The 12,727-nt window shown below is 42.3% G+C and overlaps 3 protein-coding genes across 3 annotated transcripts in view; 2 read left to right on the plus strand and 1 right to left on the minus strand.

Annotated features, from left to right (window-relative positions):
• The window catches only part of beat-Ib (beaten path Ib), a 67,527-nt gene that overhangs the window by 16,134 nt on the left and 38,666 nt on the right, over positions 1–12,727 (minus strand). The gene's annotated exons all lie outside the window — the stretch shown is intronic.
• On the plus strand, positions 5,220–7,034 carry LOC108061314 (phenoloxidase-activating factor 2). Its single transcript, XM_017147435.3, has 2 exons — positions 5,220–5,443; positions 5,503–7,034. The coding sequence occupies exons 1-2, from the start codon at positions 5,234–5,236 to the stop codon at positions 6,958–6,960; spliced, it is 1,668 nt and encodes a 555-aa protein (XP_017002924.2). The 5' UTR covers positions 5,220–5,233; the 3' UTR covers positions 6,961–7,034.
• Positions 9,290–11,705, plus strand: LOC138911959 (loricrin-like). Its single transcript, XM_070211637.1, has 2 exons — positions 9,290–9,508; positions 9,568–11,705. The coding sequence occupies exons 1-2, from the start codon at positions 9,299–9,301 to the stop codon at positions 11,635–11,637; spliced, it is 2,280 nt and encodes a 759-aa protein (XP_070067738.1). The 5' UTR covers positions 9,290–9,298; the 3' UTR covers positions 11,638–11,705.

Here is a 12,727-nt window from a genome sequence, read left to right on the forward strand (position 1 = left end):
AGGTTGTCTTTCGCCTGCTACTTATGCAAAGTAATTGAAGAACTAGACAGAGAAGGGAGGGAAGCTTCTTAGATAGTTCCCCTAATCCCTGGCAACTCTAAGTAGTATTTTAATTTTCCACTCGAACGGAGTCGATGCACTGGTGAAGGTGTCACCTAGCATTTGACCATCCAACTGACTGCTTTGCAATTCAAATACGCTTCCTTTGACCCACCTTTGACCCCCATTGCCAGCACTCGAAGCATTTCAATAAGCCGGTCCAGCCGTCAATCTGCCGACTCTCAGGCAATTTGTTTAGCTTGTCGAACCACCCACATGTCGGCCGACTTGTTTCGAGCAGCCTTGACATGTTTCCCGCCCTTTTCGCCGCCCCAACAGTTGACACAATTTGACTTTTGGCATCCAAACGTTCGAACAACGCCCTGAACTTTTGAACTAATCTATTTGTATTTGTTTAGCTTGGCAGCGATAAAGTTGACATTGTGTGTGTTTTTATTTTGCCCTTTCCCGGCAGGTGCGAAATTCAAGTGTGTGGGTGCCAGGTGATGCGGGTCGTCGGGTCTTCGACTCTTTTCCGGCCTTGATGGCTTTCTTAGTGGCCCATTCTTCTCAGGGAAGACCAAGTTGATTATGATAATCAAAATAAAATGGGTCTCTCTATCGTTGCAATATAAAAAGTGTTGAAAAGAGTTAAATCCTTAAGAAAAAATATAAAATAAATAAAAACATAACAAGAAATATAGAAAAATATATAAATATATTTTGTATCAAATAAATATGTTAAAAAAAATTATTTTTTCTAATTTTTAAGGCTTTTAGCAAACACAAATAATTATGTTCAAGTTTTGAGGATGTTATTACATATAGTAAATAATAGTAGTCTACAACTTATCATAATTAGAACTCATACTACCCTTAAAATCACTCAAAGCTGAGAGTTAAAGACAGCGGTCTAAGCGACGTTCGCTCTCACTGATTATCGCAATTGCATTAGCGATAGAGATATGGCATTGCTTTGCCAATTATGGGGAAATTTGATGGCCCTCCCCTTGGGACCCCTCCCCTTCCGCTTGCTGTCATTAATACCGCAAATTAGCCCGGAAAGTGGAAGTAACCGGCGGGGGGAGCTCAACTAATAACTTCTAGTTGCGTGAACAGCCCGTAAACCAATTTCGTCCGCCTGTGCTTTCATTAGCGCTGCCTCAATGGCCAAGACCCCCTGATTTCCAGCATTTGGCCTTGGCTGCCTGGCCAAACGATTATTGGCTCTGGCCCTTCCCCGTGTGCTAGAGTTAAAGCCGCTACACCGCCGATTGCCAGATTTGTTAATTATGCACGTTATAATTAATGCTCGCTATCCTGGGCAGGTCACTATCATCCACTAACCACCCCTGCAAAGCCCACTCACAATAGCCGGCTAATTGTCAATAAATTTGCCAGCTCAAAATATCATTTCCCAGCCGAGAACCCAGAGAATGGAGAACTGAGAACCGGGAATCGAGAAGCGAGAACCTCCCTGCTGTCATGCTGGCTGTCAGTTGTGCTTAATGCTTAAATGAAATCTAATCACGTTCTAATTTCAGTTAAGTGTGACAGCGAGTTGTGCGACCCGCCCAGGCAAAGCCCCCTTTCCAGGACCTTTCCGATCCCTCATCTTTGATCCCCCGTTTCCGTTTCTCGTCGCCTTGTATTTCATTTCCGCCATTTAAGTGGCCCAACTCCCACTTCGTCTGCTGTGTTATTCTTTTTGGCCGAGTGCCAGGCGGGAAAATTTGCATTCAATGAAGGCGACTGACCTGATGTCGGAAAGGGGGTTATTTTAAGGATCTTAAAGAGGTCTAAAACTTTGATGGGCTCAATTTATAGCAGCCCCAAGGAAAAGCTATCGGAAAATCATTAAATAAATATTTAGGGGTCTAGTAAATATTTATAGATTTAATACGAAAAAAACTCACACATTACATTCAGCGCTTTAAAAGTTTCCCCACATAGGCATATGCTCATTTCACATTTACCCGATTTTCTCCCCATATTTTGCATTATTTCCCCCTGGTAATGAGCAGAGTTAGTCGATTTCTCTCTCGTCTGGCCGGAAAAGTTGCTTTAAATTGCGCAACTGGCGTTGAATCTCCCATGACCGCAGCGCATCCACCATCACTGCATGTTTCATAACTTTTCATTTGAAAATGACGCCGGAGGGGCTGGCTGGGAAACTATTTCGTTTTCAAATTAGCAAACGGTTTTCCCTTCGAAAATCTAGTTAATTAGCGCTCAACAACAAACAACTCGGGGAAAAACAGAAACAGCACCAAAACAGCGGCAAAAGCAAAAGCATCATCGCTATCACCATCATCATCATCATCGTTTTTAGCAGGCGGCAGTCGCACAACTTTTTTTGGCGCAAAATAGTTGAAAAACTGTGTTTGGGGGGTTGGACTCCGAAAAGTATGCAGTGCGAAAGTGCTCGTGAATTAAGCAATTAGCCAAGTCGAAGGAAAAGGAAAAGGAGGAATAAAAGCTGGGAATTGCGAATTAGCCGGCATCTCCAGTCGCCTGTATTGTTGCACAAGTCTGACGCTGACCCGCTGCTAATTGACCAATATTCCCGACTCGGCATCATCGCCATCAAGACGGCTTCTTCTTCAGTTTGGCTTTGGTATCGGTATTGGTATCGTTTTGGTCCTGGCATTGGCATGGTAATTGCAATCGCTGGCATTCCATTTCCCACTTGCCCATCGGGAAACAGACGTTGCGGGGACACAGCATAAATACAGCCAATAAATTGAATTTATTCCAGCCAGCCACCAATTCCAATTTTGAGCATTAGCTTCCCTTTCTTTTGGTCCTTTGCAAAAAGAAATTCCGACTTCTTTGTGGGGCCAAGGAAAAAATGTTTAGCTTTGCAAGTAACAAAAGGCAATTTTGTTTTCATTCTAGATTTTGTTGGGAATCTGTAGAAAAGTATAATGTAATAGAAAGGATTTATTATCTAAAAATGTGTTGTACCTAATTTTTTAAATAAATCATCAGAATTAATAAATTTTAAGAAATGAAGAGTTTATGTTATATTTAAATTTTATAAATGTAATAAATTATCTCAGCTATAGAGTATCTTCCATTCGAACTGAGGTGCATTTGTACTTGGCTTCCCTTCCGTCGACTGCTTTTTGGCACATTGCTTATTGATTATTTTTACTAATTTATGTGCTAATAAAATTGTCAATTTGTATGCGTGCAGCGGCAGTTCGCATTGAGCGGATTCCATTCCTGCGAGTGGCTGCGATATCCTGGCTAGGGATACGAGGGGAGGAGGGGAACCATTAGACTTAAGTGTATCCTGCTGGCCAGTGGCTGTCTTCCTCTAAAGGCGTTGTCTCTCCTTCTCTTTCGCCGAAGGGCAGAGTGCCAAAGGCTCTTACAAATGACGCTGCAGGACATTTCTGGTAGTGATTTTCTGTCGAAATCCAGCCAGCAGCTTTGGCTTTAGTTTCACATTTTTGGCCGGGAGAAATCTCACCCATTCGCTGGCCAATCCAATCCTGTCTCTACCCCGCGGCCCGGGGTTTTCAGCTGGCTTATTATGCCGCATTTGAGTTTAAATACGGCCGCAAGGATTTCACCGATTGCCTTGGGGCTATTGATAATCTTTCGCTCAGTATTTATGCAAATGTTTGGCAGAATTATGGCAAGTTTGGGAATTGAATATCAAATGAAGTGAGTTGAGTTGAGGTGAGCTTCGCCGCCAAGGGAATTCAATTTTTAATTAAATTCAACTGGAAGTCGTTCAGGAATTTAAGAATTTAAACCATTAATTTAGTTAATATTTTACCAGCTTATCAATAATATTTGCTGTGAGTAAGTAAGCAATTAAATATGAACTTTTATAAATAATTTTCTAAAAACAAGGAAACACTTTTTCTTTTCTATTTTATTAAAGGTGAATTTATATATGAGAAAACCCAACTTCTCAGCCACTAAATCGAACTTGTTCTTCCTAGTTTCTAGCCATTCCATCACGGGAACCCTAACCCAATCTGCCCTAAACAATATTTTCGCACATTTCCCCAAAGCACCCACATCCACTTAGCAACCTTTCTGGCCTCCAGCTGAGGAGCGCAGGTTTTACACCATTTGGTGCCATTCGAAGTGGGTGGCCAAGGGAGGATCCTTGAGCAAACCACTTGATGATGAAGACATTTTGCTAGCTAAAAAATCGTATTTACAACATAATTTACGCTTAAAGTGAGTGAGGGCGAGGAGGAGAGGGCCAAAAGGGGTGGACCGGGCGCCATAAGCCCCATTCAAAGTGCCGCCACTCAAGTGCCACTTTGCCGTAGTTGTGAAAGACCAGACCGCGCTGCTCCAGTGAAAAATAGGACAATTTCATGCCCTTTAATGGCAAACTTTTAGTGGTCAATGCAATGGCTGCCGCAACAACATCATCAAGATCCGGGCATTACCAAGGCCTCCATAAAGAAATGGCAAACTGACCCAGTGGATTGAAACTCCGTTCGGCGTCCCCTTAAATTATGTAAAAATATAAGACTCCTTCAGGAAAAAAAAGAGAAAAATGAAAGGCAGTTGGTAGCATGATGGGGAAATGACGGAAAGGAAGGTGAAAATTGTATTACACGAAGTCAAGTCGACTTTTGCACTCGCTGCTGTTTTCCGCTTTTCCGCCCTTTGATGTCGTTGCGCGAAAATTGAATAAAAATAAAATTGTAATGCGTTTGCACTGCGGCAGATGGTTGGTGAGTTTGCGGTTGAGAGCTGAATGAAAAGGAAATTACGGGAAATTTTGTAAATTAATGAGATGTTAAGGGGGGACGACAGACGCACAAACTTGACGTAATTAAAAGCGGGTCTACGGGTGTCTCATTACTCTGCCTACCAAACCAGTTTTTTTTTCTGACTCTTAGCTTGATTTTTTTCAAACATATTTAAAACCTAATCACAATACATTTTTTATCATTAAAAATGTGTGACACAAGATTTTGGTATTCTTGGAGTTTCCCAATGGACATAACATTTAAAATGTACTCATCATAGTTTTTTTTTTTTAAATTGATAATTTCAACGAATTTGTATTCCCCATATACACACGACTAATGTTACGGGGTTATCAGACCTTATCAAATTCGATGAATAAGTCTCTCGCTCGTATTGTTGAATGGCCTATATATGGAGGCGACCTATGAGGCAGACAACAGTTGCTTAGAATCCGGTGACCAGAATGGTTCGCCTTTCGATCTTTTGTCTGCTCCTGGGGCTCTACGGGGTCCAGGCCCTTTTTTGCGGTAATAACTACCAAAAACATTGCGTGGCGCGAAACCGTTGCAGAGTTGGCTCCGAAACCGGAACGCCCCAAATAACTTTCCGATTTGTACAAAGCGGCAATGAAGGATGCCCTGCTGCCGAAACCTGCTGTCCCTTAGAGGAAACTGTAATGTTCATAGAAATAACAAACTATTAACTTTTATTAACAAGCACTTGGCTTTACAGTCACTATTTCCAATCACGAATCAGGTACCCTATCGACCGATGCAGGGTTGTGGAAACGTAAATCGCAATGGCCTGACCTTCACCATGACCAACTCGGGGGACACCGCGCAGGAGGGCGAACTTCCCTGGATGGTGGTACTCCTGGATGCCCAATACCTCCAGCCGATCGGCGGTGGCTCCCTGATCACACCGGCTGTGGTGCTCACAACAGCCAGTGTGATCCGTAATCTCGCCGAGAACCAGTTCATCGTGCGGGCTGGCGAATGGGATCTTCATACCAAAACCGAGCAGCTAAAACATGAGGACGTGCTCGTCAGGAAGATCGTGCGTCATGCAGGATTCAATGAGATAACCGCGGCCAACAATGTGGCCCTTTTGTTCCTCGACAGACCTCTTCAACTATCCCGTCACATAAACCTCATCTGCCTGCCGCCAGCAAATTGGAAGTTCTCAAGGAATAGATGTATCGTTAGTGGCTGGGGTAAGAAGAACTGGAACGACATCAGCTACATGAATCTACTGAAGAAGATCGAGGTGCCGTTGGTGGACAGAGACACGTGCCAGAGGCAATTGCAGGGAATATTTACCTCAGCCTTCCAGCTTGATAGCAGCCTGATCTGCGCCGGTGGAGAGGCTGGCAAGGATTCGTGCGAGGGCGACGGAGGAGCTCCACTGGCCTGTCCGATCCAAGGCGATCCCACTCGCTATGAGCAGGTCGGCATCGTCAACTTCGGAGTCGGATGCGGAGATCCAATCGCTGCAGCCTACACCGATGTTTCCAAAATGAGACCCTGGATTGACTATCAGATCGATCTGGATTCAGGTGTAGCCCAAGGAAACCCAGGACCTGTTCAAGTTGGAGTTGGAGGATCCCAGACACATGGACCAGTCCGAGAAACCATTGCTAACGGTGGATATGGTTTAAATGGATACCCACCTACTAGACCTGAATATTATCCTAGTGAATATCCAGAAGATCTTCCAGGAGGAGTGGGAGGTGGAGGACTACCAGGACCTGTTCTTGTCAGCGATGTTTGGCATGGTACAGGTGGCAGCAGATATGGCCCTCAAGGAGGAGTTTCAATTGGTATCAACGGCAATGGTCTAAATGGATACGGACTCCTTCAACGAGAAGAAGCTACTGTTGGTAGCAATGTTTATGATGCAAATAGATTCCAAGGACCAAGTACACTGGGTAATAGCCGATTTGATCAGAATGGATATCTAGGATCGGATCAAGGAGGAGGAAGGGTAGGTCCAAATGGTAACAATAATAATTATCAAGGACAAGTTATTCAAGGAGGTGGAGGATTTGGTCTAGGTGGCGGACATAAATTTGTTCCAGATGAACAGATAGCAAAAGTAAATCCTAATAAGCATAATACTATCAAATTTGATATAACTACTACAACGACCACAGAGGGTACAACCGTTCCTATGGAAATTGAAATTATATAATGTATTTTCTTTTAGCTTATTTCCTTCTCCCAACTTATTTAAATCATTAATAAATTTATTCAATTTGCCTGAAAGAGTTTTCATTTTTGTATTCGTCTGGTATCACAGGTTTGGAACTTGAAAGAAAACATTCTTTAATTTTTGTTTTTTAGAAAGGGTTTTCTGGGCTAGCGTTGAACGGCGATAAGGTGGGCGTGGAACTCGGCTGAGTAACGGAAATAATTTTAGCGAAATAACGAATTAGCTTTGTTATTTTTGGTCGTATTCACTTCTACACTGGAATATATCATATTTTTAATATTTCAGAATTTTTGATAAACGTGTGAGCGGACTTAAGTGAACTTTAAGTAAAATACAATAAAATGTAAATATAAGTGGATTGGGAGTTTCACAAACCTTCAAACGTGTATTACGTGTATCAGTATTTGTAACGGACATCCTATAAACAATAAGCTAAGGCTGGGTGTTACGGACGGGTCAGAGCGCACGCAAAAATGTCAATCGGCTTTCACTCATAGAAATTTTCCGGTAAAATCGCCCTAAAAACAGGGAAAATCGCCCTAAAACGGGGGTCAATGGCGACTAGGCAACAAATCTAGGGCGAATCGCCATAAAAATAAAACCAAAAAAAAGCAAAAAAAATCAATTAATTTTTCAATGATGGGGGGGGGGGGTGTGGATATTTCCTGGGAACTGGACTCAACACATACACACACACACACACACACGAACATCGTTTCAGATAATTTGTTTGTTGAATTGTCGCTATACCGGACGATGCTGTTGAGGGCAGGAGGCAGCAGACTTGTATAACCGCCGGTTATAACTGAAAAATTATCTTTGTAATCGAATTAAGGAGATATATATAAGGAGAAAAAACAACTTACTTGAGAAAAACATTAGGTGTCACTACGAGGGTTCGAACCCACGGCCTCTCGAGTTGGAGTCTAACGCTCTAGCGCTACACCACAGTCCCATCGCGGTATGCAACGTACAAACACTGTACACATCTTATTTTCTTGCGGTCTAAGTTATACAAACAAAAAATTGTATTTTTTTGCTGGTGACTGGGATACTTCGGGCCGTTTCCTCGCATGCTTAACATAAATTAGTCTTTAAACTCAGAATTTCCATATGTATTTAGGTTTTTAAGACTACTTTAAATTTAAAATGCGGACGAAAAAACTTAATTAGTAATAAAAACTGTAAAAAAAAAAAATAAACAGTGTTGACTCACACAGGAATCGAACCCACGACCTGTATTTTCAAACAGCAAAGCTGAAAGTGCGAGTGCTTAGACCGCTGGGCTACACATTCTTACTCACTTTTTGACCTGTCAACTACACACACATGTACATAACATGTTTTACATGTATGCATCCATTTATTGCGTCATAAAATTTCGCCCTAAAAAACAGAGCAAATTGGCCTTTTTGGAAAAAGTAACCCTAAAAAATATTTTCCATGGCGATTTTTCGTATATTTAGGGCTAGCCACCCGTATAATAAGAAAATTTTTCGTAGCTTTAGGGCAACCTCGGTTTTAGGGCGACTTTTCTAGTATTTAGGTAAAAATTTCTATGAGTGTAGTTCGGCAACCACCCCACAGATGACGCCAGCTACGATGCGTTCCCACTTAGCTACCAGCGCTACATATTCCGTTTTAAGTATATATTTAAGTATATATTTTCTATGGAAATCATAAAAAATACAGTTGCTGATTGCAGCCAGAAAACCATTGACTTTTGAACTTTTCAATATATTCTTGCAGTTCCAGGAAATGCGATAAGCTTTTAATTTAATCAGTGAACGCGTTTTTATGGGGTTTTCCCGTTTTAATGTCTTCTTTCCGTTTGTAAAATTCAAAAAAATAATTATGGTACCTTATCATCCGAAATACTATAAATTAGAAATTAAACTCAGAAATGGTAGTAAATTAATTAACTATTAAAACTATTTTATTTAAAATCAAATCTTAATAATACAAAAAAAATACAATTATAAAAACATTTTTTTTTCCTATTAGGTGATAAAAATCATTGTTGTCATGGAAAACCTTGGTAAGATTTATGAGAGTATTCGTCGTATCACTCGACTATAGCGTTTCTCCCCGTTTTCTCTTTTGAAAATCATTATTGGGCATTTGCTGATACGAAAAACAAAAATGTATGTATTATGGAACAAAGATCTTACTTTCATTACGTGCTTTCGCAGCGCCGCCAAGATATGTCAACAAATCTTATCAATTTTATTAAATGAACAATATACCCGCTTTATTTACCTATAAATAGCTATGGCTTAAGAGGCAGGCATCAGTTGACTAAATTCTGGCGAGTACAATGGTTCGCCCTTCGATCCTTTGTATAATCCTGGGGCTCTACAGGGTGCAGGCCCTTTTTTGCGGTAACTCCCAAGATAAGGAGTGCGTTGCGCGAAGCCTTTGCAGAGTTGACTCCGAAACCGGAACGCCCATCATACAGTTCCGATCTCTATCAGATGGCAACAACGGATGCCCTGCCGCCGAAACCTGCTGTCCGATCACAGAAATTGTAATGTTCACAGAAAGAATAACATATTAACTCTTATTAACAATGACTTGCCCTCACAGACACAATTTCCAATCATAAATCAGGGTGCCCATCAACCGATTCAAGGTTGTGGAAACGTAAATCGCAATGGCCTGACCTTCACCATAGCCAACTCGGGGGACACCGCGCAGGAGGGCGAACTTCCCTGGATGGTGGTACTTTTGGATGCCCAATACGTCCAGCCGATCGGCGGTGGCTCCCTGATCGCGCCGGATGTGGTGCTCACAACAGCCAGTGTGATCCGTAATCTCGCCGAGAACCAGTTCATCGTACGGGCTGGCGAATGGGATCTCCATACCAACACCGAGCAGCAGAAGCATGAGGACGTCTTTATCAGGAAGATCGTGCGTCATTCAGGATTCAATGAGGCAAACGGGGCCAACAATGTGGCCCTCCTGTTCCTTGCCAGACCTCTTCAACTATCCCGCCACATAAACCTCATCTGCCTGCCGCCAGCAAATTGGAGGTTCTCATGGAATAGATGCATCGTCAGTGGCTGGGGTAAGAAGAACTTGAACGCCATCAGCTACATGAATCTCCTGAAGAAGATCGAGGTGCCGTTGGTGGACAGCGCCACGTGCGAGCAGCAACTGAAGGGGCCCTATACCTCAGCCTTCCAGCTTGATAGCAGCCTTATCTGCGCCGGTGGAGAGGCTGGCAAGGATTCGTGCGAGGGCGACGGAGGAGCTCCACTAGCCTGTCCGATCCAAGGCGATCCCACTCGCTATGAGCAGGTCGGCATCGTCAACTTCGGAGCCGGATGCGGAGATCCAATCGCTGCAGCCTACACCGATGTTTCCAAAATGAAACCCTGGATTGACTATCAGATCCAACTGAATTCAGTTGCAGGCCAAGGAAAAGATAATGGTGGATATAGTACAACTGGATTCCAAGGACAAGGAAAAGGAACAATTGGTAACAGCCAATATGAACCGAATGGATACCAAGGACCTGGACAAGGACAAGGACAAGATAACAGTGGGAATGATCCCAGAGGACACCAAGGAGGAGTTCGAGGAAGCCAAGCTCAGGGACAAGACCAAGGTGCACTTGGTAACAACCGATATGATCAGAATGGATTCCAAGGATCGCCTTTGGGAGGGGGAATAGGTGCCAGTGGCATCAATAAATATGATCCATACCAAGGACAAGGTATTCAAGGAGGTGTAGGAGGTGGAGGAGCGCCGGTTGCAAGTGGATTCCAGGGACCTGCTCAAGGACAAGGCCAGGGTCCAATTGCTAACAATGGATATGGTCAAAGTGGATACCAAGGATACCTTCAAGGAGGAGGAGCTACTGTTGGTAGCAATGTTTATGATGCAAATAGATTCCAAGGACAAAATACTGGCACAGGACTAGATCCTGGTGGACAATTAGGAGTAGGAGGTGGAGGATACCAAGCGCAGGGACAAGACCAAACTACACTTGGCAATAACCGATTTGATCAGAATGGATATCAAGGATCAGTTCAAGGACAAGGCCAGGGTACAATTGGTAACACTGGAAATCATCTAGGAGTGTACCCAGGACCTGTTCAAGTTGGAGGAGGAGGATACCAGGCGCCAGTCCAAGGTACCATTGCTAGCAGCGGAAATGGATACCCAATGCAAGGCACTGGAACTGGATATTATCCAGGTAGATACCAAGGAGGTCTTCCAGGAGGAGTAGGAGGTGGAGGACTACCAGGACCTGTTCTTGTTAGCGAAGTTTCGCATGGTACAGGTGGCGACAGATATAGTGCTCAAGGAGGAGTTTTAATGGGTAACAATGGAAATGGTCTAGGTGGATACCAAGGAGGCCTTCAAGGAGGTGGCAGGATGGGTGCAAATGGTAACAATAATAATTACCAAGGACAAGGTATTCAAGGAGGCTTAGGAGCTGGAGGACTTGGTCTAGGTGGCGGCAGTGGATATGATCGAGACCGAACTGGATTGGGAAATAATTATAATTCAGGTGGCGGCCATACATTTGTTTCAGATGAACACAAAGCAAGAGAAAATCCCAATGAGCATAATATTGTCCAATTTGATATAAGTACTACAACGACCACAGAGGGTACCCCCGTTGCGATGGAAATTGAACTTGCTTAATGTATTTTCATTCAACTTATTTCCTTCTCCCAACTTATTTAAATTATTAATAAATTTATTCAATTTGACTGAAAGAGTTTTAATTTTTGTATTCGTTTGGAATTATAGGTTAGGAACTTAAAGCAAGAAAGAACGCTATAGTCGGGTGCCCCGACTATCAGATACCCGTTACTCAACTTAAGGGAGTGGGAGGGAGATGGAGATATAAATCTTTGTTCACGCATAACTTTTTAACTAAAGATCCGATTTGAATAATTTCTAATTTCTTCTAAATTCTGATAGGCATTGATAAAGACAATAAAACTGCATTTTTTTTCCGAAATATTTAAAAGAGTGGGGGCCAGACATCTTTTAAGATCGTTTAAGGAGATGGTGGGCGTTAGAGAGGGCGTGGAAATGGTAGTTAATTAAAGTACTTGAAATTAAATCTTAATAAAACTTGGATAGATATATTTGAATTCTCCACTATTACTCGAATATCGCCTTTTTTCTTGTTTTCTCTTTTGGAAATTATGGTTGGACATTTGCTGATACAGAAAGGCTCATTTTGTCAATATTGATATGCCTCAGGCACCTATTACTGCAAGTGTCTGGCTTTCCCCTATGGAAACAATCAAAGCTTAATATATTTTCTTAGTTTTATCAAAATTTAGTCCCAATATGTTTAAAGCAACAATAAATTTATATATTCCCCCAAACGCAAAAAACCTTTTTAAGAGTATTCATTTATTTGGCGGTGTAACCTCAGGGGTTTTTGCTAAAGTATGTTGAATTGTTACTCGATGTCTCGTTATCAATTTGGTTATTAAATTTCATTTCCAGTGTCACAGGTCATTGTATTAATAGCAAATTTTCCTATTGGTAAACGTAATCACATGCCTGTGACTTATTACTCATCTGGGGTGAATGAATATGAATATATTGGTTGGCAAACAGTCCGAGCTCATTGGCATTAGTGTTGTCTTCCGATCTGCTTGCATTATGCATTACAAATGTGCTAATATATTTGCTGGATTTGCTAATATATTAACTGATTTATCGGGATGGCCCATCGGCAGCTGGACTCGGCACTTCCGCCCTATTGATTCTG

The sequence above is a fragment of the Drosophila takahashii genome, chromosome 2L (genome assembly GCF_030179915.1).
Source record: "Drosophila takahashii strain IR98-3 E-12201 chromosome 2L, DtakHiC1v2, whole genome shotgun sequence".
NCBI lineage: Eukaryota > Metazoa > Arthropoda > Insecta > Diptera > Drosophilidae > Drosophila > Drosophila takahashii.

What these genes read in the sequence shown, in the direction of transcription:
- LOC108061314 (XM_017147435.3), top strand. Translation starts at nt 5,234, where the DNA reads ATGGTTCGCCTTTCGATCTTTTGTCTGCTCCTGGGGCTCTACGGGGTC. An exon ending in GCTGTCCCTTAGAGGAAACT is followed by an intron (nt 5,444 to 5,502) that starts GTAATGTTCATA and finishes TTGGCTTTACAG; the next exon opens with TCACTATTTCCAATCACGAA.
- LOC138911959 (XM_070211637.1), top strand. Translation starts at nt 9,299, where the DNA reads ATGGTTCGCCCTTCGATCCTTTGTATAATCCTGGGGCTCTACAGGGTG. An exon ending in GCTGTCCGATCACAGAAATT is followed by an intron (nt 9,509 to 9,567) that starts GTAATGTTCACA and finishes TTGCCCTCACAG; the next exon opens with ACACAATTTCCAATCATAAA.